The following is a 24468-nucleotide window of genomic DNA, read 5'->3' on the forward strand; positions in this document are numbered from 1 at the left end:
TTGGAGTCCCCTGTGAGCCCACCCTTCCAGCAAAAAAAAATCCCTATTAACAGTTTGGGAGTGCCGCTTTTTGTGCAAGTACAAACAAAAATGGGAACATGCCGAACGTTCTTTTCTACAACTTTGCTTTTTTATTTCCGCTTGGCAATATACCTTGGGGATGTTTGCATGTCAGACTATATAGATTTGCATCCTCTTTGCTGAATGATTATTGAGACAGCCTGTGAGCTGCTAGTATTGATGGGGACTAGCTTGGAAGGACAGCTGGATTCCAGGATGGAAGGGCCACTCAGCGTCTACGTGGTGACACCCCCCAGGCCCCCCCCCCCCAGTACCACGCAGAGAGTCTGATGGGAGAGGGAGGTGTTTTGACAGCTTCGCATGCAATATTAGTGGTGTAGAATGGGAATGCCTGGAGGACAACGGGCACCGCGTAACTCAATGTACTTTACAGCTCAGGTCGCCAGAGCCGCATAGAGGAAGAGACTGGTCCAAGACCACGCAATACGTTAGTTGCTGTGTCTGGACTTGAACCTGTACTTTCCTCTGTTTCTCTTTTTTCCTTCTCTGCCTCTTGACTTGAACCGCCGCCTCGCGTAAGCGGTTGCCTCAGTTTCACAAGCCGCCCTTCTGTGCAAGGTCGTTTCTGAGCCTCTTGGTCATAAAGACTGTGCTCCTATATTTCTCTCCTCATTTTATTTGGCATATCCTTGAGCCCGGAAGGCTGCATTTTGGAACAATTGTACCACAGAAGCCCTGACTCATTTGGTGCTTGTAGTTGGTCAGTTATATGGAAAAAAAAATTCAGTGCAAGTGGAAATTCATTAAAAGTAAACATTTTTATTTTTCACTTTAAACATATCTACCTTAACTCACTGAGGTAGGACCTAAGCCTTCTGAGGATGAGCATCTGACTCAACCTCCACTTCCTTCTTTCTTAAACACCGCCCCTGACACGTGACTGTATGATTTCCAGTTCTGATTAAAGCAGAGCAAATGTCAAAGTAATTTGAGTGCAGACATCTAATTTTTTACGTCTAGTTTTTGCACTTATACCTATTTGATAGAATTCCAAAAAGCAACTCATCTGTATCCATTCCTTCCAAAGCATTCCACCTAGTTTTCATGGAAACTCTTCATCCAGTCGTATTGTATATTTTTATGTGATAGCTAATCGCATAGGTGATTACAGTAAAAATGTGACAGGCATAAACAGGCGAGGAATACACACGATAGATAGGGGTGTGCATGGCTACGGCTGTCACCTGGTAGAAGCAGATGGACCACAGGGAACCAGAGAGAGGTTTCCTGGCTGAGAGCATTCCCATGAGGCGGGCCTCTGTGGGTGTGTCTCACTGAGGGAGCCTGTTGGTCGGTCCAGCGTGAGGACTCACTGAAGGATGGTTAAGGAGAGTTTCTACCAGAAGAGCTATATTTTATTGAGCACTTACTGTGTGCCAGGTACTGTGCTAAGCTTCATGTAGATTATCTCACTTAATTCTCAAAACATTTCTCTAAGTTATACTCTACCTTCTGAAGTTGAGAAAACTGAGAATCAGATAGGCATCCTGCCTGGTTCAAAGTCACACGGATCATGAGTGTTGGGCCAAGAATTCTAACACACCAAGACCAATAAAATTCTGACATCCGTGCCCTTGATCACCTCCTTACACTGAAGGGTGGCCTTTTTACGAGAGCGGTGATCTGTCCAAGGCTGGTCCTGTGGAGTGTGCCTGGGGAGAAGGCTTGGTGGCCCCAGTGAGTGACCTTGCTTTGACCCTCCCCAACTCAGATTGCTGACTTGACCACAGAGCTTGCTGATGAGCGCTTCAAAGGGGACGTGGCCTGCCAGGTGCTGGAGAGTGAGCGGGCAGAGAGGCTGCGGGCCTTCCGGGAGGTCCAGGAGCTGAAGGTGAGTGGTCTGGGGTGGTGGGGGTGGCTGAACAGGGGGGCTGGGAGTGGTTGGGCCTGCCTCCCTCTGCTCACATCTGGGATCAGTAAGCCTAAGCAAGATGCACAGGCTTACTGACTCCCATGCTTAGGGTCCTGGAGGACATTTGGGTCTTCCTAAGGCTTGGCCTTGGAGGTGCCCTGGGTGAAGACTGCACAGAGGGTGGGCAGTCCTGGCTATGGAGGCGCCATGGGTGAGGACGGTGCAGGGGACAGCCAGTCCTGGTTTGGGAGGCACCATGGGTAAGATGGCCAGCCCAGGCCTCTCTCCAGTTCCAGTTTGGACCTCAAGGCCTTTCTTCCAGAGCAAGTATGAGCAAGTCCAGAAGAATTTGGGAGACGTGGAGAAGCAGTTGAGAGAAGCTCAGCAGAAAATTCAGTTGAATGACGTGGAAAGGAGCCCCCCTGTAAGAGGTGAGCAGACTGGGACCCTTAGGGCTGGATGCTGGTGGAAAAAGCTATTTTTCAATGTCATTCATTCATTCATCATTCATTCACTGATACACACTGAGCACTTACTCTGCATGAGACCCTGCAGAGTCTAGTGCGGCTAAGACTTTGGCAGAGCTTACAGTCTATTGGAACAGGCAGACATTAAACAGATAATCCAACAATAAATATCCCAAATAATAAATTATCAATGTGACGGGTGCTGGGTAGTAATTATGCAAAGAATGATAAAAAAAGATAGTGTCTCTGGGCAAGGCATTTTTATATTTATATGAATACTTTTAATATAAATTTTGGAGAAGGCAGTTGAGTGGTTAAAAGTGAAATCTATGAAATCACATTTCTGGATTTGAATCTAGGCTCCATCTCTTATTAGATGAGTGGCTTTGGTCTTGGAAATTGTTGTGCCTCAGTTTTCTTATCCTTCAAATGGATGTAGCCATAGATGATTAATAGAAGAGTTTAGCTACTTACATGGCACCAAGTGCCGAAGAGCTGTTAGCTGCTTTATCATTATTACTAACACTACTAGTAATGGGATTGTAATCCATGCTCATAACCACCCACGGAGCAGGAGCTACTACTGTCCCCATTTAGAAGTGGTGTCGGGCACTCAGCAGTTATTGGATGAATGAGGAGGAAGCGAGGGGACCCCTGGATTGCCCAGTGATAGATGTGCTCAGCAGAGCCAGGAATTTCTGGTGGTGTCCGTCTTACACAGTCGCCTGGGGACTCACATCCCATGGTTGGATGGGCATGGTGACATCTTTGTCAACTTCTCTCTCTGGTCTAAATGAGTCAGGTGAGAAGGATGCCCAGGGTGTCCGTCAGCTTATATAAAATGTTGACATCATTCCTCTGGTGCCCCCAGAGGATTTCTGCCCTGGAACTGTCAGAGACACTCCGAGGAGCAGAGGGCAGGAGGCGGTGGAGAAGAGGCGGGGCGTGTTCTACGCCACTCTGCTCTCCTCTCATCCTGGCTACCCCCAGAGTAGGCATTTACCAGGGAGGTTAAGACAGAGGAGTTTGAGATTTCACACAAGACCTAACAAGGGAGGTATAGGCAGGGACAGGGAAATGTGTTTGCACAGAACATCAGGGGTGGGGGAGCACAATTTCCCCAGAAGAACATCAACCCCAATTCCATCCTGACTGTGGTTTATGTTTCAGTGGTACACCCTCGTTTGTTTTCCTTTGGAAAGATGGGGGAGTTGAATGAGGGGGGGGCGATGTGCTTAGCTCATGAGCACATTAGTCACAATGCTATATAGGCTCTCAGCACTGGATGCTTATTTCAGGAAGCCAATCTACAAATATTTTTCTTTTCATTATGAAAGTAATACATACTCATTATAGAAAATTTCTAAGATATAGGAAAGCTGAAAGAAGCAATGAAACACTTTAATCACACTGCTGCAGTGCCCCCACACCCTCCTCTATGGATCAAGCTGGAGTATAAATTATTAAAAATATATATGTTTTTCCTCTATGCAGGGTTAACTATTTAAAGAGCACATTTTGTGGTATGTATCCAGCACTGAGCTGGACACTGTGAGGAGTTACAGAAGAATTTTAGTTGGGCTCTGCTGTCAAGAAACTTGCAATATAAATGGGGAGGTCAGATAAACTCAGGAAAATGTGACTGGATAATGAAGGGCTGAGTTGTACGTACTGACTGAGAATGGCACCGTGGGGAGGGAGGATGGAGGTGGAAATTGGCCTTGAAGAATGGAGAACAGTTTCCTCATCTGCTCGTGTGGCCCATCCGCTTGCTCTGTAGCACATCATAGCACTAAGTACATGGGCAGCCGCAGAAAAGCTTTCTGCTACGTCTTCCTTTTCCAGGCCACGCTGTTTGCTACTTGAGATTTTTTTCCTGGTAGGGGAGGCGGGATTTTTTTCCCATCATAATATTATTTACCTTGGTGGAAACCTGAACAAGCTCTAACTCCTTACAATTATATCATCCTTCTGTTTGGGTTAGTTATGTGGCAATCCTTATTGGGGTCACCTCCTCCAAGACTCAGTCCTACCATCCATCCATCCACCCACCCACCCACCCATCCACCCATCCACCCATCCATCCATCCATCCATCCATCCATCCATCCATCCTTCCATCCTTCCATCCTTCCATCCATCCATCCATCCACCCATCCACCCATCCATCCATCCACCCATCCACCCATCCACCCATCCATCCATCCATCCATCCTTCCATCCTTCCATCCATCCATCCATCCATCCACCCATCCATCCACCCATCCATCCATCCATCCATCCACCCATCCACCCATCCATCCGTCCTTCCGTCCATCCATCCTTCCATCCATCCTTCCATCCATATACTCACCCATCCATTCACTATTCCAATGAAACTTATGGAGCATTTATGCTACGGTGGGCATTGTAGTAAGTCCTGGGGGCACAATGATTAACAAAAAAATATTTCTGCCCTTATGACTTTGAATCCTCTTCTGGATTTCCATAGGCTTCCCTTATGAGAGCCCTGATCATGCTAGGTTGCAGCTGTCTTTTAACATGTTTGTTTCCCTCACCAAATTCTCCTGGAAAATAGAATGGTTTCTTATTTATTCCATTATTTCTTGTGCCTGATATGGAGTAGTGTGCTCAGTGAGTGCTTGGATAGGTGGAGCGTAGATGGAAGAATATTTAATGGATGGATGGACATGTGGATGGATGGATGGGTGGATGGGTGGATGGGATGGATGAATGGATGGATGGATGGATGGATGGATGGTTAGGTGGATGAATGAATGAAATGGATGGTCTCTATCTTAATCTCTCCACTGGTGGAATGTTTTCCACAGCTCCATTACCTTAAGGGACATCACTCTATTACTCAGAGTCTAAAGATAAGACGTCATAACCTAGTCCAGCCCACTCTATTCAGCCAGTTTTCATCACACCAGCAAATGATTTTTGTAGATTTTTATCAAATCAAGGAATTGTTATGTTAACTCATAGAGATATCTTTTGATTAATGTCTCTGTTGCTATGCAGGTTCAGTAGACCTTTTAATTATTGCTCATTGATTTATTTGTTAATTAATTCAACCAACAGTCACTGATTATGTACTCCATGTCATCCAGTGTGGTTGGCCAGTAGGATGATTCCAATTGGTGAACTTGTACAAACATGTATGGGGAATCACCTGTGCACAGGGAACTCTTCTAGAGGTTGTTGAGGATCCCCAAAAGACTAAAAGATCTCTCTTGCCCGCAAGGATTATGGAATATTCTTGGAGAAATAAAAATATATGTACACTTGTACTGAGAAATTGAACAGTATAGAGCAACCAAACTTAGAAAAGTGAACAATAACCAGACAACTGGGGATGGTCGGGACAGGTTGCCTGGAGGAAGTTTTTTTTAAGCTTGGACTTAAAGCAGGATTTCCTAAACTGAAGTCCAAGGTCGAGGCTCAGGAACTCTCTTAATGCTGTGAAATTGTGTACAAAGAGCTAAGAAAGTGGAGGAGAACCACCGTCACTCACCTAGCCTTTCATCTTGCCCTCCCTGACTTTGTGACACAGCAGACGAGTGGCAAATGCGCTTTGACTGTGCTCAGATGGAGAACGAGTTCCTCAGAAAGCGTCTGCAGCAGTCTGAAGAGAGGTTGGACTCAGAGCTGACATCCAGGAAAGAGTTGGAGCAGAAGGTAAGAGGTATTAGAGTCTGGGTCACAAAAGCGTCAGAGTGGGCAGGTCCTCACCTCTGCTACGGATGATCAAGATGTTGGCCGGACCTGGGGAGGAAGAAAGAGGGCACCAATGATTTCATGTTTTCCCACCTCCACCGATATGACAAATGCTGGTCGCTGTGGGATGTGGGAAAGACTTTCTCTACACGTGGGTCTTCCACACCGGGGAAGGATACCCTGTGGTATAAAGAACATGAACGTTCGCTCAGGATACCTGAGTTCCAGTTCCATTTCTGCCCTTGTGGAAATCACTTTACCTTCTGGGCCTCAGATTTCTCATCTATAAAATGATTGTGATATGCTCTTAATATAGTCAAATTTTACCCATTCCCAATGGCTCTATTCTAACCTTCCACCCCCGTGTCTCATCTAGACCAGGGCAACAGCCTCCCAACTGGTCTCCTTGCCTCCAGCCTCTTCCCTCAACCACTTGCCACACTGCAGCCAAGGGTTCTTTCAGATTCTCTTTCAGATTGTTGTGTTATCACAAGTTATGCTGACTCTCATGGTGGATTGTTTCCTTGTGTGTTTTGTAAATTTTGACTGTGAGCTCATCTTCAGCAGGTCCCTCTACCTCTCACCGCAGTGGCCCCAGGTAGTCTGCATTGTGGAATGTTCCTTGTTTTTTCTTCTGACTCTCATGGTGAATTTTTTTGTGTGTATTTAGCCATTTTTTACTGTGAGTTAATCTTATTTTTAAATTTAAAAACTTTTTACTGATTTTAATGGAAGTCCTGTGTTTATAGGGTTGTGGATGTGTTCTTCTAGAAGAAGCACTTCTGTACTGTCTTCTGCAGCAGCCCCTGAGATTATGCTCAATTCTCTGTTTCAGATTTTTGCAACATGTGCAAACTGTCAATTTGGGCTCTAAGCCCACATGAGGCACAAACCTGGGGTTTTGATTTCTTATGGGAATACTTTCTCTCCACCCAGGGCCAGAGTGGCAGTAAGCTTTCTTACCACCTTCTAGGCCAGTGGGGGGAGATTTTCTTGCCCCCTCTCACTGAATTGAAGCTCTATGAGGATCCTGACTTAACGAGAGTGTCTTCATTCCAACTCTTCACCTTCCATGGGACCAAGGCCTTGTCTCCTGTCTCTGTCTGGGCATTGTAACACAGCCTCTATCCTTAGGAGTATTCTAGAACTTTCAGCTTCTCCTCTTCTCCCTTACCCTGGCTGCCACAGTGCCAGCATCTGCCCGTATTACTCTTGTTTTGTGTCCTCTGCATTTATGACATCCTGAAATTTCCCTTTCTTTCTTGAAAGTACAGATGGATATTACAAATATAATCTTATCTTGTTTTTCTAGGTGAATGTGTTGATAGTTTGGCCTTTTTGCCTATTTTGCTTGGTCTCCAGCCACCTCTAATCTAGTCTACATTCTAATCGGTCTCCACTTTGACTAGTGGTGTGCTGGTAAACTGGTTCTCCAAAAACAAAAAAAAACACCCTGATGTGTAGCATTTGCCAATTGCCAATTTCCGTGGTCTAAATACTCCCACCATGGCTAATTTGAAGCTGCCATTGTGACGTCTCTGAATGTGGAACTGGGAAGAGATGTGCAGAATCAGCTCTCATAAGTCGATATAAGCCAGCTCCATACACCATTGAGTGCAAACACATTCAGTTGTTTAAAGCTCACAGCAAAATTGAGAGGAAGGTACAGAGAGTTCTCGTATACCCCTTGCCCCCACACATGCATAGTCTCCCCCATTATCAACATCCTCCACCAGAGTGGGACATTTGTTACAATCAATGAACCTACATTGATGTGTCATTATCATCCAAAGTCCATAGTTGATGTTAGGGTTCACTCTTGGTGTTGTCCATTCTATGGGTTTGGACAAATGTATAATGATGTGTATCCACCATTATAGTTTTATAGAGTAGTTTCACTGCCCTAAAAATCCTTCGTGCTCAACGAATTCATCCCTCCTCCCAACCCCTGGCAACCACTGATCTTTTTACTGTCTCTATAGTTTGCCTTTTCCCGAATGTCATATAGTTGGGATCATACAGTATGGAGCCTTTTTGGACTGACTTCTTTCACTTAGTAATATGCATTTAAGGTTCTTCCACATCTTTTCATGGCTTGATAGCTCATTTCTTTTTAGTGCTGAATAATATTCTATTGTTTGGATGCACCACAGTTTGTTTATCCATTCTCCTACTGAAGGGCATCTTGGTTGCTTCCACATTTTGGCAATTGTGAATAAAGCTGCAATAAACACCAGTGTGCAGGTTTTTGTGTGGACATAAGTTTTCAGCTCCTTTGGGTAAATACCAAGGAGCATGCTTGCCGGATCAGATGGTAAGAGTAAGTTTAGTTTTGTAAGAAATGGCCAAACTGTCTCCCAAAGTGGCTGTACCATTTTTCATTCCAACCAGCAATGAATGAGCGTTCCTGTTGCTCCGTGTCCTCACCAGCATTTGGTGTTAGTGTTCCGAATTTTAGCCCTTCTAATAGGTGTGTAGTGGTGTCTCATTGTAGTTGTACTTTTAACTTCATTTCCCTGATGACACATGATGTGGAGCATCTTTTCGTATGCTTGTTTGAATCTGTCTATCTTCTTTGGTGAGGTGTCTGTTAAGGTCTTTGGCGCATTCTTTTTTATTTTTTTTGAGGAAGATTGGCCCTGAGCTAACATCTGTGACAATCTTCCTCTTTTTTTCTTTTTTTTTTCTCCCCAAAGCCCCAGTAGATAGTTGTATGTCATAGTTGCACATCCTTCTAGTTGCTGTATGTGGGACGCGGCCTCAGCATGGCCGGAGAAGCGGTGTGTAGGTCCACGCCCAGGATCCAAACTGGTGAACCCCGGGTTGCCAAATCAGAGTACACGAACTTAACCACTACCCCACCAGGCTGGCCCCTCGCCCATTTTTCAATTGAGTTGTTTGTTTTCTTATTATTGAGCTTTAAGAGTTCTTTGTATATTTTGGATAACAGTCCTTTATTAGATGTGTCTTTTGCAAATATTTTCTCCCATTCTGTGGCTTGTCTTTTCATTCTCTTGATAGTGTCTTTTGCAGAGCATAAATTTTTAATTTTAATAAAGCCTAGCTTATAAATTCTTTCTTTCACGGGTCAGACCTTTAGTGTCATATCTAAAAAAGTCATTGCCAAACCCAAGGTCATCTAGGTTTTCTTCTATGTTATCATCTAGGAGATTTAAGGTTTTTCATTTTACATTTAGGTCTGTGATCCATCTTGAGTTAGTTTTTGTGAAGGGCGTAGGTGTGATTCATTCTTTATTTTGCATGTGGATGTCCAATTATTCCAACACCATTTGTTGAAAAGACTGTCTTTGCTCCGTTGAATTGTATTTGCCCCTTTGGGAAAGAGCAATTGACTATATTTCTGTGGGGCTATTTCTGGTTCTCTGTTCTGTTTCGTTGCATTGTTTTTTGACTCCTTCCAAAAATGCCTTATTCTTTCTCACCTCTGGGCCTTTGCATATGCTGTTTCTTCTTCCCAGAACACTCTTTCTTTCTCTTCTTTACCTAGACATCTCCAACTATCCTTAAGAGCTCAGCTTAAATGTCCTTCCCTCCAGAAAGTCTTCCCTGACAGAGATTGGATTGGGTGCCCCTGAATTATTTCCCCAAATATAAGCCTCATCGTGTTGTATTGTAATTCTCCACTTACTTCTTGGTCTCCCCCGTTAGAGGTGCGCACCATGAGAGTTGAGGTCATATTTGCCTGTCCTACTATTATATATATCTGCCCGTGGTGAGAGAAAAGTATCATGTGATCACCTTGCAGAGGTGGGCCAGGGTGGGATCACGTGGGATTTTATAAACAACGGAAGCGAAGCTCGGTATCCTCCACAGTGGTGATGGTTTTAGTGGTCGCTTCCAAGACAGACATTATACTGTGATCCCCAGGAGACATCCTGGGCTGTAGATTACTACACACAGAATGACAAGTGCAGGGAAACAGCCCAGTTCTTTAATAACACATTATAAAGTCGGGTCAGTTTCCCCAAGGAAGGGGGGATATTCATGCTACATTAAAAAGTAATAAAACTGCAACCTTTTCTGAGCAGCAGAATATAAGAAAACATCTCATTTGCCTTCAAATACTGAATTTAGAATTACAGGCTTCATTAACTCAGTGTTTTGCTTATTTAAAGCAATTCTTTAATGAGGCCATTTCTTCAAAGCGAGTGTGCTGAGTTGCTCTCGCTCCCAGATCTAAACTAGGACATTTGGGAGGGTGTTTCCTAGAGGAAGATGCGAGAGCCTGGGATTTTCTGTTTGCTTACGGCCGTGTGCATTTCTGGGTAATTCAGCCCATCCAAAGTGCCATCTATTGCTCTCACCTTGCAGCCCGTCTCTCGGGTTTCCTGGGCAGATTTTCCAGGTGTGCCATTTTGGCTGCTTCGTGGCTAATCCTCACATAGCTCCGCAGATTATGCCAGCTGATAGGGATATTAATTATACAATACTCAAGGGGCAGCCAGCCCTGGTGGTCTAGTGGTTAAGATTTGGCGCTCTCACCGCCGTAGCCGGGGTTCATTTTCCGGTCAGGGAACCACACCACCTGTCTGACGGTTGTCATACTGTGGTGGCTGCGTGTTGCTGTGATGCTGAAAGCTATGCATCGGTATTTCAAACCCCAGCAGGGTCACCCATGGTGGACAGGTTTCAGCAGAGCTTCCAGACTAAGACAGACTAGGAAGAAAGACCTGGCCACCCACTTCTGAAAAAGTGGGCCACGAAAACTCTATGAATAGCAGTGGAGCATGGTCTGATAGAGCGCCAGGAGGTGAGAGGATGGTGCATAAAGACTGGGCAGGGCTCTGCTCTGCTGTCCACAGGGGCACTAGGAGGCAGAATCGACTCAGTGTCACTAACAATAACAAACTCAAGGGGCTGTCAAGTTGAGGCAGGGCATGCAAAGCATCTGTGGGCGTGGTGGCAGGAGGATTATCGAGGAAAATGGGAAACAACCCCAAGAGATTGAAGGAATTACTCCCATTATACCCCTGAGCAAACTGAGGCTCAGAGAAGTAGCTTCCTTAAGGAGACACAGGTAGAAAGCAGTCAAGACAGAGTCTCTCCGGCTCCAGGAGAGACGTTCACCTTGGAAATGGCACTGCGTGAAATAACAAGTAGACAGCCTGTTCGGTGCCAGCAGAGCGGGGTGCTTCATTCTGTTACTCCCACAGCTTGGGGAGCTGCAGAGTGCTTACGAGGGGGCCAAGAAGATGGCTCACCAGCTGAAGAGGAAGTGCCGCCATCTGACCTGTGACCTGGAGGACACACGCCTCCTGCTGGAGAACCAGCAAAGCCGGAACCACGAGCTGGAGAAGAAGCAGAAGAAGTGAGTCGCGTTCCACACCATCCGCTGGGCCAGGGTGGTCGGCGGGGGCTGCGGCCTTCTGGGGTCTCCGAGTTCTCTTCCTAAGCCCCCTCACTTCTGTCAGGGCTCCTCATCCATGGGGTTTAACTCCCTAATTCTGCCCTAAATCCTCCCTCCTCTCACACCTTATTCCTGTAAGGTTCTTCCAAGAATCCAGCAAGAAGTGATTCTTTCCTGTTACCCAGTCTCAGCTCTGCCACCAGTTGCTCGCGTGACCTTGAGGAACTTTCTTGGCCCCTCTGGGCCTCAACCTCCCCATTTATCAAGCAAAGAGTCTGTCTTCGCCAGCCTGCATGGTGGTTAGCGCAATTGCTGATGTCACCCCTCCACCCCCCATGCAAGTCCCATCTGTGTCTCTTTCTAGCTGTGTGACCTTGGACAAGTCACTCAACCCTTCCCAGCCTCAGAGTCTTATCCCTAGGTGGGGGATGAGAACACCTCCTTGTCGTGAGGACTAAATGATACGGTTGGTATATCCAAACGGACTAAATTCTGGTTCCTATGCCGATTGTTGAAAATGGGGAAAGAGAATGAGAAAGAGCCCAAAAAATGGAGTTACTGCCCTTGTCATTAGGGTTTGGACTCTCAGATCACGTTAGCAATTCTGGCAGGGACTGGACCTCGTGCACCAACAAGATGCCGGTCTTGAATCTGCACGATGGTTCCCGTCTTGGCTTTCCCATTAGGATGCTGTCACGGCTCGCCAATGGTGGAGCCTAGATTGGAACCCAGGTCCCCACTCACGGGCTTCCTTATGCAAACCCTCAGCCCTGGGATGCTTTTATTCCTGGATATCCTGGCTGCTTTTGAAGTTCTTCAGCTCGCTTGATGAGGGATAAGGTGTGTAGAGGTCCTGTTTTGAGCCAGACAAGCCCTAACAGAGACCTTACAGGAGGCAAATGGATGAAACACAGCCTCTTTTAGAAGGTCCAGGATAAAAATACAGAAAAACGTTCCTTTGTGTGCCAGGACATGGTTTTGCTGAGGACACCTCTTTTCCAAGAGATAGTCAGCTGAATTTTATTTCCATGAGAGGGGCATAGATTTTTAACTTGATCTACATTAAATACTGTTTCTCTCATTTATCATTGAGCTTTCCTGAGCTGGTTTCTTCATCAGAAGAAAAAGATCTCTTAGGGGTTGTTAGCATGCCCCTCAAAATGAGAGAGGTTTATTCTCTTTTTATTGGTATCTGACTCTGTTTCCTTTTCCACCTTCCCATGGGTGCTCTGGCTGAACCTTGTCCCTGCAGTGGGGAAAATGGCTCAGTCCTACCGTGGTCATTTCCTGGGTGACCTTGTCAAATGACACCATCTCTCTGGGCCAGAGACTGACTGATGTTTCAGAGGAGTCCTTGGACTTAAGCAGGTTGCCTGATGTTGGAGAATGGCTCCACAGACCCCATCTGTCAATCAAGAGGCGGGGACTCCATCATCCCCGTGGTTTCTGGCAGCTGTGATGATCGTGGTGCTCATTCATGGGTTCCACTCCTGTTCTGAGAGGCTGTATGGAGGGTTTCAGCTCTCTGTTGGGGAGCGGTCCTGCCCATGGAGTTTACGCAGCCAGAAAATTCCATCTTTCGGGTCTTTCTGTAACACCCTTGGGCAGAATCCTTTATTCCAGGTATTCCAGAACCTCCCTGTGATGCCCCCTGGGAAAGTCCCCATTTCTTCAGACTTACATTTCCTCCTCTCAAGACTTACCTGTCTTGTGGTGCCCTCCACTCTGCCACCATCTCCTGACAGAAGTAGTTAACTTATGTTTTGATGCTAATTGCAAGTAGCAGCCATTATCTTTCCAGGTGGACTAGCATTTTAGCAGGGAGCCTATGAGGGCAGTCAAAGTCTCAGTCTAGTGGTGGAAGTTCAGGCAGAATGACTGTAGTGAGGGAGAGATCTAGAAGTTAGCAATACTTTCTCATTTCTCTCTAAGTTTAATCAGATTGTAGGTATAGCCGCCTCCTTGCTTTGCTGGGCCCAGGATGGAGGGATGTTTTCCTGCTGGTCAAGTTCCTTGCCTCCGCTTTGGCTTTTAAGTTCAGAATGGCCCAGAATGGCTCCATTTGGCATTGGCTTCCTGTTGCCATGGTTACCCCGTAGGTCACAGAGCTCAGTTCTGAGGGCTGGTGGAACTCCCAGCCTGCTTCCTTGGGGTAAGCCCTGTGCTGGGCGCACTGACCCCCACACTCACGGGAGGCTGGACTCTTAGTGGGGTGAAGGGTGTGTGCGAATCCGTCTGGCCTCAGGCAGTTGGTCAATTGGTGTGTTCCAGAAGTTAGGATCTATGCGAGCCATTGTTTGGCATCAGGTGGCCTGTTAAGTCAAGGACTCCTTTGAAACATCCGTCACTGTCTGGCCCCCACTGGCTTCCCCTTCCTGGCCCAGGGCATGAACAGGTAGATGGGCTCTAAGACAGCAGAGAAGCTGAGCTCAAGCCCACTTCCACCATTTTGGAATTTGGGGCTGAATCACTCCATCTCTCTGAACATCAGTTTCCTCTTCTGTAAATGGATGTAATAACATGTTTCTTGCTGAATTGTTACAAGGACTATATGGACCCCAGCCCAGAGCCTGGCCCTTTGGGACTGCTGGATCATTATGATCATCACAATGTTTCCATTCAGAGGCAGCCAATAGTGCCTCTTGAATGATGTCACCAACAGCCAATCAGAAAGCTCCTGGGGGTTCCAACAGTAGGGCTCCATCATGTGACCCGTAATTGGCTTTCTCAGGAGTCTGAGGCTTTGAATGACCATCTAGTCTTAAGGGACTTCGGATAATCTTGTAACAAGCGAGACCTTCTTCTCACCAAGGCCAAAACTGCGGGCCCAGTTCTGCCATCTGGCCACACCAAGTTCCCTGGAGCAGTGGGCGAGGGCAAATGACCAATGTGGCATCTTACTGAGACTTGGCAGAGCTTCCTCCATTGGTTTCCTCATCTGTGATCTGCATAGAGGCTGAGGCAATTGCATGGCATACTGAAAAGTCCAGGAAGCAATTCTCACCCAGTAGCCACTGCCATGGAGGGGCAGGTGGGCCCCAGACGAGGTGTTTCCTAATTCTAGAGATGGCCCCCAGTAGGACTGTCTAGTCTTTATGTTTTCTGCTGGGGAAACAAATGAAGACAAGACTGAATGTATAAATATACAGCATTTTATCAATAATTATCGTGCTCTAATATGGCTTTTACGAGTGCATAAGCCAGACAATATAATGTAAAATATGAAGTGTAGACTATCCCTTGTTTGTCCAAATATATGCATTCATTAATGCACCAATCAATGAATATTAGATGCCAAACCTGGGCCTAGTAGACTAAAAGGTTCTTTGCTTATAGTGGCAAACCAGATAGAGTAGCTTTTCCCGTATACCTTTATGTGTTTTATTCTTATTTTCTATTTGTATATCGTTTTATGCTATTTTAATTTTTATCTATATATTTTTATCACATTTTAAATAAGTATCCAGGATTTTTGTGGAAGCTTTACATAAACCCTACAAGTTGCTCTCTGGTATTCCAGATTCCTACCTACATCTGCTATCTTGTATAAAAGCATCAAGCAAACCTTCCATCACTTCCTTCTCTCTCGAGTGGTTCTTGGCGAACTGCCTCTCTCCAGCCCGTCTCCTCCCCTGTCCCCAGCACAGCGTCATGACATGTGTTCTGCTTGGACAGGTTTGACGTGCAGCTGGCCCAGGCCCTGGGGGAGTCGGTCTTTGAGAAGGGCCTCCGAGAGAAAGTGACCCAGGAGAACACCAGTGTCCGGTGGGAACTAGGCCAGCTTCAGCAACAGTTGCAGGTAAGGGACGGGAGGCATGGAGCCCTCTCCTCTCCTGTTGCTGGGTCTCAGGAAACCCCACCGTGCACCTGCTGGAAGTGGTGACAAGAGAGAACTCCGTGTGGGTGTCCTGGTCTGCCAGCCAACCGGAGTCAAGGATCTCAGCATGCCTTAATAAGACAAATTGTGGGCAGCAGACTGATCATCAGACCTCCCGAGTGTGATGTAGTGAAATTGCTCTGGTCGCCTGCATGAGTTCTAAGGTGCCCACCTGGGAGGTGTGAGAGGCTTGGCAAAGAATGAGTTAGCTGTAGCCCCAGCCAGGGGCAGTGTCCTGTTCCATGCAGGCTCCAATGCAGAGGGAGTTTATTAAAATATGACCTGGGCACCTCACTCCTTACTATCCTGTGGCTCCCTATTACCCCCAGGAGAACCTCCAAACCTCTTATTCTGGCATGCAGCTCCTTCATGATCTAACCCAAAGTTCTTTGACGCTGGGGCTGACTTTCTAACCCGGAAGAGTCAATTCTGAACACTCTGCCTCTCTGCTCCAACGTCTCAATCCCAGCCTTGGGAGGCGCACAGCTAACAAGTAGGGCACGCGCTTCCTTTATGCACTTTGAGCTCTAACTCCTTGCTTTCCCACAAAGGTCCCCACCCTGCCCGTGTGAGCTGTCCCAGAGAGCAGCCCTTGGGGTCCCACAGGGGGTGCTGTGAGGGGCTGCGAGGCCGGGGGAGAGAGGGCATGCAGCGAAAGGTGGAGAGCGCCGTTCCAGCAGGTGGCAGAGAGACCCCCGGGGAAGGGGCACATGGTCGTGTGACTCTGGATCTCTGTCCCTTTTGTCTCTGTAGCAAAAGGAGCAGGAAGCTTTGCAGCTGAAGCGGGAGGTGGAGATGCTGCAGGCCCACAAGCGGGAGCTGCTGGCGGCCCCTGCTCTGGGGGACAGTTGCGTCGCTGGCTTGAAGGAGCGGCTCTGGAAGCTGGAATCCAGCGCCCTCGAGCAGCAGAAAATCCAGAACCAGCAGGAGAACACCATCAAGCGGCTGGAGCAGGTGGGAAGGCCTGTCCGGGGGCGATGCTGACTCCAGTGCGGAGGGGTGTTATTAAAATACTACATGGGCCCCTCGCTCAGCTGCTCCTCATCCTTCTCTGGCTCTCTACTGCCCCAGAGAACCTCCAAACCCCTAGGTCTGATCCTTCATGATCCAGCCCACTCCTACCATCCTGCAAGCATTGATGTCACCTCAGAGAAGCCTGCCCTGATCACACTCTTGAAAATGGCCCCACCCCTATGCATGCCACATTCACTTTCCGTCTCCAGAGCTAGTTTGTTCTCCTACATAGTACCTGCCATCATATTTTTAAAAATATGCTCAATGCTTCTCTCCTCCATTAGGATATAAGTTTCAAGAAGGCAGGGGTGGGGCCAGCCCCGTGGCTTAGCAGTTAAGTGCGCGCGCTCCGCTACTGGTGGCCAGGGTTCGGATCCCGGTCGCGCACCGACGCACCGTTTCTCCGGCCATGCTGAGGCCGCATCCCACATACAGCAACTAGAAGGATGTGCAGCTATGACATACAACTATCTACTGGGGCTTTGGGGAGAAAAAAGGAGGAGGATTGGCAATAGATGTTAGCTCAGAGCCGGTCTTCCTCAGCAAAAAGAGGAGGATTGGCATGAATGTTAGCTCAGGGCTGATCTCCCTCACAAAAAAAAAAAAAAAAAAAGAAGGCAGGGGTTTTTGTTGAGCTTACTTGGCCAGGTACCTAGTCGTTGCTCAATAAATAACCGTTGACCCAATATCTGAAATTTATTGAGCACCAACTGTGTACCAGACTCAGCCCTAAGCTCTCCCCACTTATCTCATGACTCTGCACAAGAACCGATGTGGTGAGACATGAGTGTGATCCCCGCTTTGCAGGTGTGGAAGCTGTGGGGCTCAGAGGCGTGGGAAGGTAGCAGGGATGGGGTTGGAGCCTGAGCCGCCTGACTCCACAGCGCCTTGAACACCTACTGTGTGCGCAGCGTCAAGGAAGATTGGAGCACTAGTCTGTGGGAAACACAAAAGAACTAAGGGGAATAGGCAGGAACATCAAATACTGCAGTGCCAGCACCCTCCATGACGCGCCAGAGGAGTATTCATCCGCTTGTTTGTTTGTATGCTCACCTTGTCTCACGAAGAATTCAAGGCAGCTTATAAGATGTATGCATAATAAAACAGAAAAATTATAAATAAAACAATCTGAACCCAAAAAACACAAATTAAAATAGAGGCTAAGGAGGAACAGGGATGGTGAATTAATATGCAGATACGCAGAACATGTGATCTGCACACTTTATAGTTTTAGGTCTAAAATTCCTGGTGGCCAGAGAGAAAAAGGAAATGTGAGTTACATACACACTTTTTATTGTCCCCAAGATAAAAACAAACCAATTTTTCAAGGGGAAACAAGGCTTTTCCTGATGCTTAGCTCCAAAGAAATTTCTATGTGGGATTTTATAGGGGCAATTATCTTGAAGTGGTTTTAAGGTTGGGACCCCCTTTGCAAGAAGATCTGACCGTGCAGTGTGAGCATGTAAAGTGGGGAACTCGGGGCAGCTCTGATGAAGTGGCAGGTGGGGGTGGGGGTGGGGGTGAGGGATGTAGAGGGTAGGGCTGGAGTACCAGCCGTTGCTTCTCACTTACCCCCAGTCTGTTGGCACGAAGCCTGCTGAGTATGGAGACGTGGGTGTGGCGGGCGTGGACAGATAGTCTGGAGCAGTTCAGAAAATAGAGTTCCTTTCCTCACTCAGTCAACCTGTATTTACGAAGCATCTGCTTTGTATCTGGTACCATGTAGATGCTAAGGATGCAGCTGTAAACAAGACAGACATGGTCTCTGCCCTATGCAGACACTCATGCTGATGCTGAGTGTTATGGGAAAGTTTAACTTGCAGATCTGGTCTTGGGAGCAAGGTTGGGGAAACAGCCAGGGAAGGCTTCCCGGAGGAAGTGCCATTTACTGAAGCTGAAAGCTGAATGAGTTGGCTGACCGAGAATTCCAGGCAGGAGGAACAGCCCATGCAAAGGCCTGGAGGCAGGAAAGTCATGTGGCGTTTAAGCAGCTGTCATATGGTCCCATCCAGACGGGGTCCTCGAGGCAGCTCATTGTCTGTATGACCTGAGACAAGCCTCCTCTTTTCTCTAGACTTGAGTCTTCTCATCTGTACAATGAAATCGGAGCCTTGTCAATCCCCTAGCTTGCCCCCAGCCCCAGCTCTGAATCTGTGAAGGCTCATGCAGTAAGGGGAATATCTGTGTAGGTCGTTAAGGGACACGGAGGATGGTGCGGCATCACCTAGCATCCCAGAGTCAAGAATAAAGCGAGCACTTCGGAAAATTGTGTTAAACCTTTAATATACCACCAGGGGACCACTCGGTGCTCGGAAGCAGAAATGTACTAGTGTGACCTCAGGGACTCAAAAGTTAATGCAGCTTTCTAATTTCCCGCCCTCAACTTACACGGGAGGCGAGGCTGACTCAACACTTTCATCCATCTCTAGCTTCCCCCGTAACCTCATACTGCGTTCAGTGTGCCCTTGTAGGCATCCAGGAGATGTCAACTGATTACAATACAGCACTTTTTCCGGGGAATTTTGTGTTAACTCATATAAGCTTGACATAAACGGCATTGTAGATGTCAGGGGTGTCCAAGAGGCTGGGAAAAACTGAAAGAGAAATATTATATTTACTTGCTCAAGCTCCTCATTCTGGATTATCTTCCCATAACCTCTGTCATTTTCAAGGAGGCGAGGAAGGAAGTTGACATTTAAAGTGAGCCCACTTTACGCTGGGAACTGTGATAGGGGCTCTGGCATCCACCTTGCTTTTTACTCTTCACCACGGTCCTATGTGCGCAGCAGAGAATATCATCAACCTTGGCAAAGACCAAGACTGTTTTTCTCAATTTAGTTTCCATGTTAGGGACAGCAGTTGTAACCTTCTGGAAGCTTGGTGCCAGGTGCCAGGCAATGCAATGAATAGTCAGAAGGTTATAGTTTCTAGAATGTAACCCATCTACACTATTGGGTTCCAAATGCTGCACCATGGACCAACCGCATCAAAGAGTGTAGACAAACGGAGGCTTAAAAGTATAGATTCTTGGGCTCTGTATCCTGGAGATTCTGATCCAATAGATCTAGGGTGAAGCCTTGAAATTTATTTATTTTTTTTTGGTGAGGAAGATTGGCCCTGAGCTAACATCTGTGCCCGTCTTCCTCTATTTTGTATGTGGGACGCTGCCACAGCATGGCTTGATGAGCAGTGCGTAGGTCCACGCCCCAGATCTGAACCTGTGAACCCTGGGCCGCTGAAGCAGAGTGCGCAAACTTAACCACTACTCCACCAGGCCGGCCCCCCTGAAATTTAAATTTTTAAGAAATGCGTTAGGTAATTCTAACGTGTCACAAAATTCGAGAAGCAAGAGCTTGGGGCAATTTCTCAATTATGCAAATTGAGAAAGTTAGATCTTGAACTAGAACAGGAACCCATGACTTCTACCTCCAGGTCTAAAACCTTTTATACAAGGTTTAAACCTTGTATAAAGCACATAGTTTAAACATCGCACACAGCTCTTTGCCTGCTCTGAGCGAGTTTTGGAGGCTCTCATTTAAAAGGCTCATCTTCTTCACAGGAATGCAGCTAATTATGTCAGGCTGCCAGGAAGGGAGGGGATAGTCCTTTCTCTCTGTTTTGAAAATAATGGGGAAAGAGAGAGTAGTATTTATGTGCCAGGCACTGGCTAGATGCTCTACATGGCTCTTCTCATTTAATTCTCATAATAGCATTCAAAGGTGATTGTTTTCTACAGAGAAAGGGAACCAATCAGAAGCAAAGGAAATTGTCCAAGATGACAACTTGGGCAAGTTATCTCCCTCTCCAGGCTTTCAAATCTTCATAAATAAAATTTTGTCTTACCATCCATCCACCCACCTATCCACCCATGCAAAAAACCATCATTGATGCCTGCTCCAGGGATGACAAATTTGTTTCCTTTTACGACTGTTAAGAAGGATTCTGAGTCTACATCTAAACTCAGTGGGAAAGAGTGTGATTGATTAGTGATGTCTGTTATGACCCCAGGAAGGGATAGAGGCAGCATTGGGGAGATTTATTTACCATTTCTGACCTTCTGGGGTGCCTGGGGGGATAACCTGACTCTCATCGTGCACTCCAAATATGGAAAATGCGATTGGGATGCCAAGGATGACACGGAGGGCCTGGGGAGTTGGTGAGGGTCACCCTCACGCACTGTCGTTGCTGCCCCCCAGCTCCGCCAGCGGTTTGAACTGGAGATCGAGCGGATGAAGCAGATGCACCAGAAGGACCGTGAGGACCAGGAGGAGGAGCTGGAGGACGTCCGCCAGTCCTGCCAGAAGCGGGTATGTGAGCGGCGAGCCCAGCTGTGCCCTTGAGCCCTGGCAGGTCCAGTCTTGATGCCCTCTTCCCTAGAGTGAAGAGGAGGCTGGGGCCTGGGGACAGGCTCTTTCTGCAACCACCTGAGACTTAGCTCCCTAGGTACTTTCAAGGGTGCTGGAGCAGAAGTACCTATCTGAAATACGATCCTGCAACTTCCAGAAGCCTCTGGAGCTGTCCAGAATAATCACCCCAAGATTTCTACGCAGGGCCCATAACGCCATGTGACTGATGCCTGGGGTCAGGACTTGTATGTTTCGAGAAGGGGACCAGTCGCTTCTGGCTATTTCCCTTGCAACTCAAATAATTTCTTACATTTATCCAAGCTCTTTGCAGACATTTAAAACAGTGTATAAAAAAACGATAAGCCCTTGAAATCTCACCCCCTAGAAACCATCGTTATTACTATTTTTAAATATTCTCTCATATGTCTCTTTCCTTGTTTGCACACACATACGTATTTGTAGAGATATCGTTTTACCTAAATGCAGTCATGCTGTTTTGAAGCCTGCTATTTTCACTCGGAGGTTTGTCCTGGGCCTCCTTCCATGTCAGTAAATACAGATCAAACTTCCACGTTTAATGGCTTAACAGGAGTCCACTGTAGGTGTGTGCTCTAATTTATTCAGCAAGTCTCCTGTGGTTCGACACTTAGGGTAATTCTGATTTTCTGTTATCGTAACCAGGGCTGAGACAAACATCTTCATAGATGCATCGGCTGATGTGACTGTAAGATGAATCTTTACAGTGAATTGCTGGAATGCTTGGGGTTCAGCCTCATGTAACAGGCTTCGTCTCTGCGGGACTTCTCCAGGCCTTTCATAGCCTCGTGAGCATTGTGAATCTTCAAGACAGGGCCGAGTACCATTTCCCAGAGTTGACTCCTATTATTCGCTCCCTAACCAGTCTCTCTATGGAGATTCTAGACTGTAGTGGTGGAGATCCTGGGCGCTGGAATCCACAGACTCCTGGTTTGAATCTCTGCCCTTCCGATTTAACCACAGTCTGATCTCAGGAAAGTGATTTTAAGCCCTCAACTTCAACTCAAATCCTTTCCATTCCTTGACTCCTTGCCCCGTACCTGGCGCTGGTCACTCAGAGCCAGTTTATAAAACACGCAAGAAAGCCAGTGTTGCTATGTTATTTGGAGTCACGGAGGCTTGGATCAAGTCCCAACCCCATCAACTACCGAATGTGGGACTTTGGAGAAATCACATAAGCTCGCTAATAAGCCTCAGTTTTTTTTATCTGTACAATGGGCTGATAATGGCTACCTGGTAGAGTCGCAGTGCAGATTCAAGGAGATCGCAGATGTGGAAACATTGCACAGAGCTTTGTAATTATAATCCCTGTTGGTTGGAAATTTACAAGCAATAGCGGCACGTGTGGATTTCCAGGCAGCCGGCCCTTCCAGAGGAGCCAGGGAGCCAGCCTGGTGATTGACTTGCTCTAGGGCGTGATTCATCCATCCAAGAGAAGGAGGGTGAAGGGACCTGGGGCCCTGCAGAGCCCACAGCAGGGCCTCATCCTGGAGCGAGGGGACTGGAGAGGGCTTTGGTGATTGTCAGACCTCAACGGGAGATGGGAATCTAGCTGAGCACGTCCTTGGGGCAGATCGGGCTGCCTTGGCACCCTGTCATTACTCTTAAGAACTGAGCCCATTCTTCACCCCCAGCAGTTGATGCTGCTCTATCTGCTGCCCATCCTGCTCCTCAAATACTCCTTTTGTGGCGCCTTTAAGGCTCAGTCCCTCTGGGGGTTCATCCTGAGGGCCCAAGTGTGTTCCTCCCGGAAGTCCCCAGGGTCAGAAAGAAAGAGTCAATGATTTGGGCTCAGCCAGACCTGTGTGCCCTTGAGAAAGTCTCATCACCTCCCCAAGACTCAGTTTTCTCCTCCGTGAAATGGGAGCAATGCCAGAAAATGTTCTACTCTCCCTTCGCTATTGTGAGGATGAAATAAAAGAATGGGAAGTACCTTGTAAACTGTAAAGTGCTGGGAGTTATCACCAAGGGGCCAGTTTCTACTTATTTTCCATTATTGCATATTTGGGGGACATGAATGGCATTCTTTGAACACCCAGTGGGTGCCGTGCACACGGCTGTGTTCTTTATGTCTGTCAGCTTATGTAATCCTCATAGGAACTCTATAAGGTTTATTGTCCTGGGTCTACAGATGATGTAACCAGAATTCCAGAAGGTGAACTGACTTGCCCGAGGTCACCCAGCTGGAGAGTGGCTGAGCCAGGACTTGAACTCAGGTCTGTCTGACTCCAAAGCCCAGTGTCTTAACCACTAGTTAAGACACTAGTGTTTTTCTTTTTGCAAATGTTTAGACCGTGAAAGACAATTTAGGAAGCACTTGCTGGAAGTCAGCCTTGGGCAATGCTGCGTACTTTAGCGCTTCCTGAATATGAACTTACCAAAGGCTCTGATAAGTCCTGCACTGAAGAACCTGTTAACTCAGTAGTTCCCACACTTATTCTAGCATGGACTTCCCTCCCCACCCCCCACATCATGCCACGTAGAAATATTCTGCAGAACATACTGCAGAAAACTTTGCCTTGCTTGATATATAGTTTTTATTATTTTGTACATGTTTCAAAATGAGTTTTAGCCTTTCCAGTCTTCATTCTAAAAGTGGTTGTGCGCAGAGGGCCTTGTATCTCTTACTCTGAAGAGAAAGTTTTGAAATGAACTTGCTTTCTACATCCGTGACCATCAATCATTACTGTTTCCCCCTGTGGGTCAGGAGACGGAAGCCCTCAAGTCCCTGCCCGTGTGCCCTCAGGTGAAGGTTGCACAATTTATGGTGCATTCCAAGAAAGCCTCAGAGCATGATGAGTGCCCTGGGCCGGGGCCCCGACGAGTTGCGGATGTGACCCAGACCTTCCCGAGGCTTTTCTGTAGACAGATTTATAGAGAGAGAGAGTGAGGTCAGAGAAAGGTGTTTTTCTCCTTATGACAGCCTCTAACATTGACTTCACGTCTTCTGACTGCTCTGCTCAGTCCGTCTCTCGCCGTGGCAGGAAATCAATTGTGAGAGACCTGGGGGGGAATGCTGATGGCTGTCTGGGGTGGCAGAAGAGCTGAGGCCAAGTGACAGAACACTAACTGCTCTCAGCAGCAACTGGCTTAGGAGTATGCCCTTCAGAAAGCTCTCTGACTCAGTTTACCCATCTGTGAAATAGAGTCCTTGATAGCACAAGATAGAGAGGGAGGTGGAGGGGGTGAGATAACATATATGAGGGAGGCTTGTGGGGAAGAGGATGTGCAAAGCACAGTTATCGTGGGGTGTTCACTCCAGGGAGAAGGCCTGCCTTTGCTGCATGGTTACTGAGAAATCAGAGCCGATTGGAAATTAAATGAGTTGCTCGTCGCCAAATGTCTTGGTTTGGGCTGCTGTAACAGATTATAGACCAGGGGCTTAAACAACAAACATTTATTTATCATAGTTCTGGAGGCTGAGAAGTCCAAGATCAAGGTGCTGGCAGATTCAGGGGCTGGTGCGGGCTCTCTTCCTGGCTTGTAGATGGCTGCCTTCTCGTCGTAGGTGGGGAGAGAGAGGGAGCAAGCTCTCTGGTGTCTCTTCCTATAAGGGCACTCATCCCAGCATGGGGCCCCACCCTCATGACCTCATCTAAATCTAATTACCTCCCAAAGGCCCCATCTACAAAAACCATCGCATTAGGGTTCCTTCAACACAGGAATTTTAGAGGGATACAACGTACAGTCTATAACACCAAACAATCT

General features: G+C 47.1%; 1 protein-coding gene across 1 annotated transcript in view; it reads left to right on the forward strand.

Annotated features, from left to right (window-relative positions):
• The window catches only part of MYO18B (myosin XVIIIB), a 230162-nt gene that overhangs the window by 111694 nt on the left and 94000 nt on the right, over nucleotides 1-24468 (forward strand). The window contains exons 25-31 of the mRNA XM_058532289.1: nucleotides 1793-1912; nucleotides 2256-2364; nucleotides 5956-6080; nucleotides 11294-11448; nucleotides 15163-15286; nucleotides 16118-16318; nucleotides 20575-20685. Of these exons, the coding sequence (XP_058388272.1) occupies nucleotides 1793-1912; nucleotides 2256-2364; nucleotides 5956-6080; nucleotides 11294-11448; nucleotides 15163-15286; nucleotides 16118-16318; nucleotides 20575-20685 (945 nt within the window). The remainder of the gene's footprint in view (nucleotides 1-1792; nucleotides 1913-2255; nucleotides 2365-5955; nucleotides 6081-11293; nucleotides 11449-15162; nucleotides 15287-16117; nucleotides 16319-20574; nucleotides 20686-24468) is intronic.

The sequence above is a fragment of the Diceros bicornis genome, chromosome 35, assembly GCF_020826845.1.
Source record: "Diceros bicornis minor isolate mBicDic1 chromosome 35, mDicBic1.mat.cur, whole genome shotgun sequence".
Taxonomy (NCBI): Eukaryota; Metazoa; Chordata; class Mammalia; order Perissodactyla; family Rhinocerotidae; genus Diceros; species Diceros bicornis.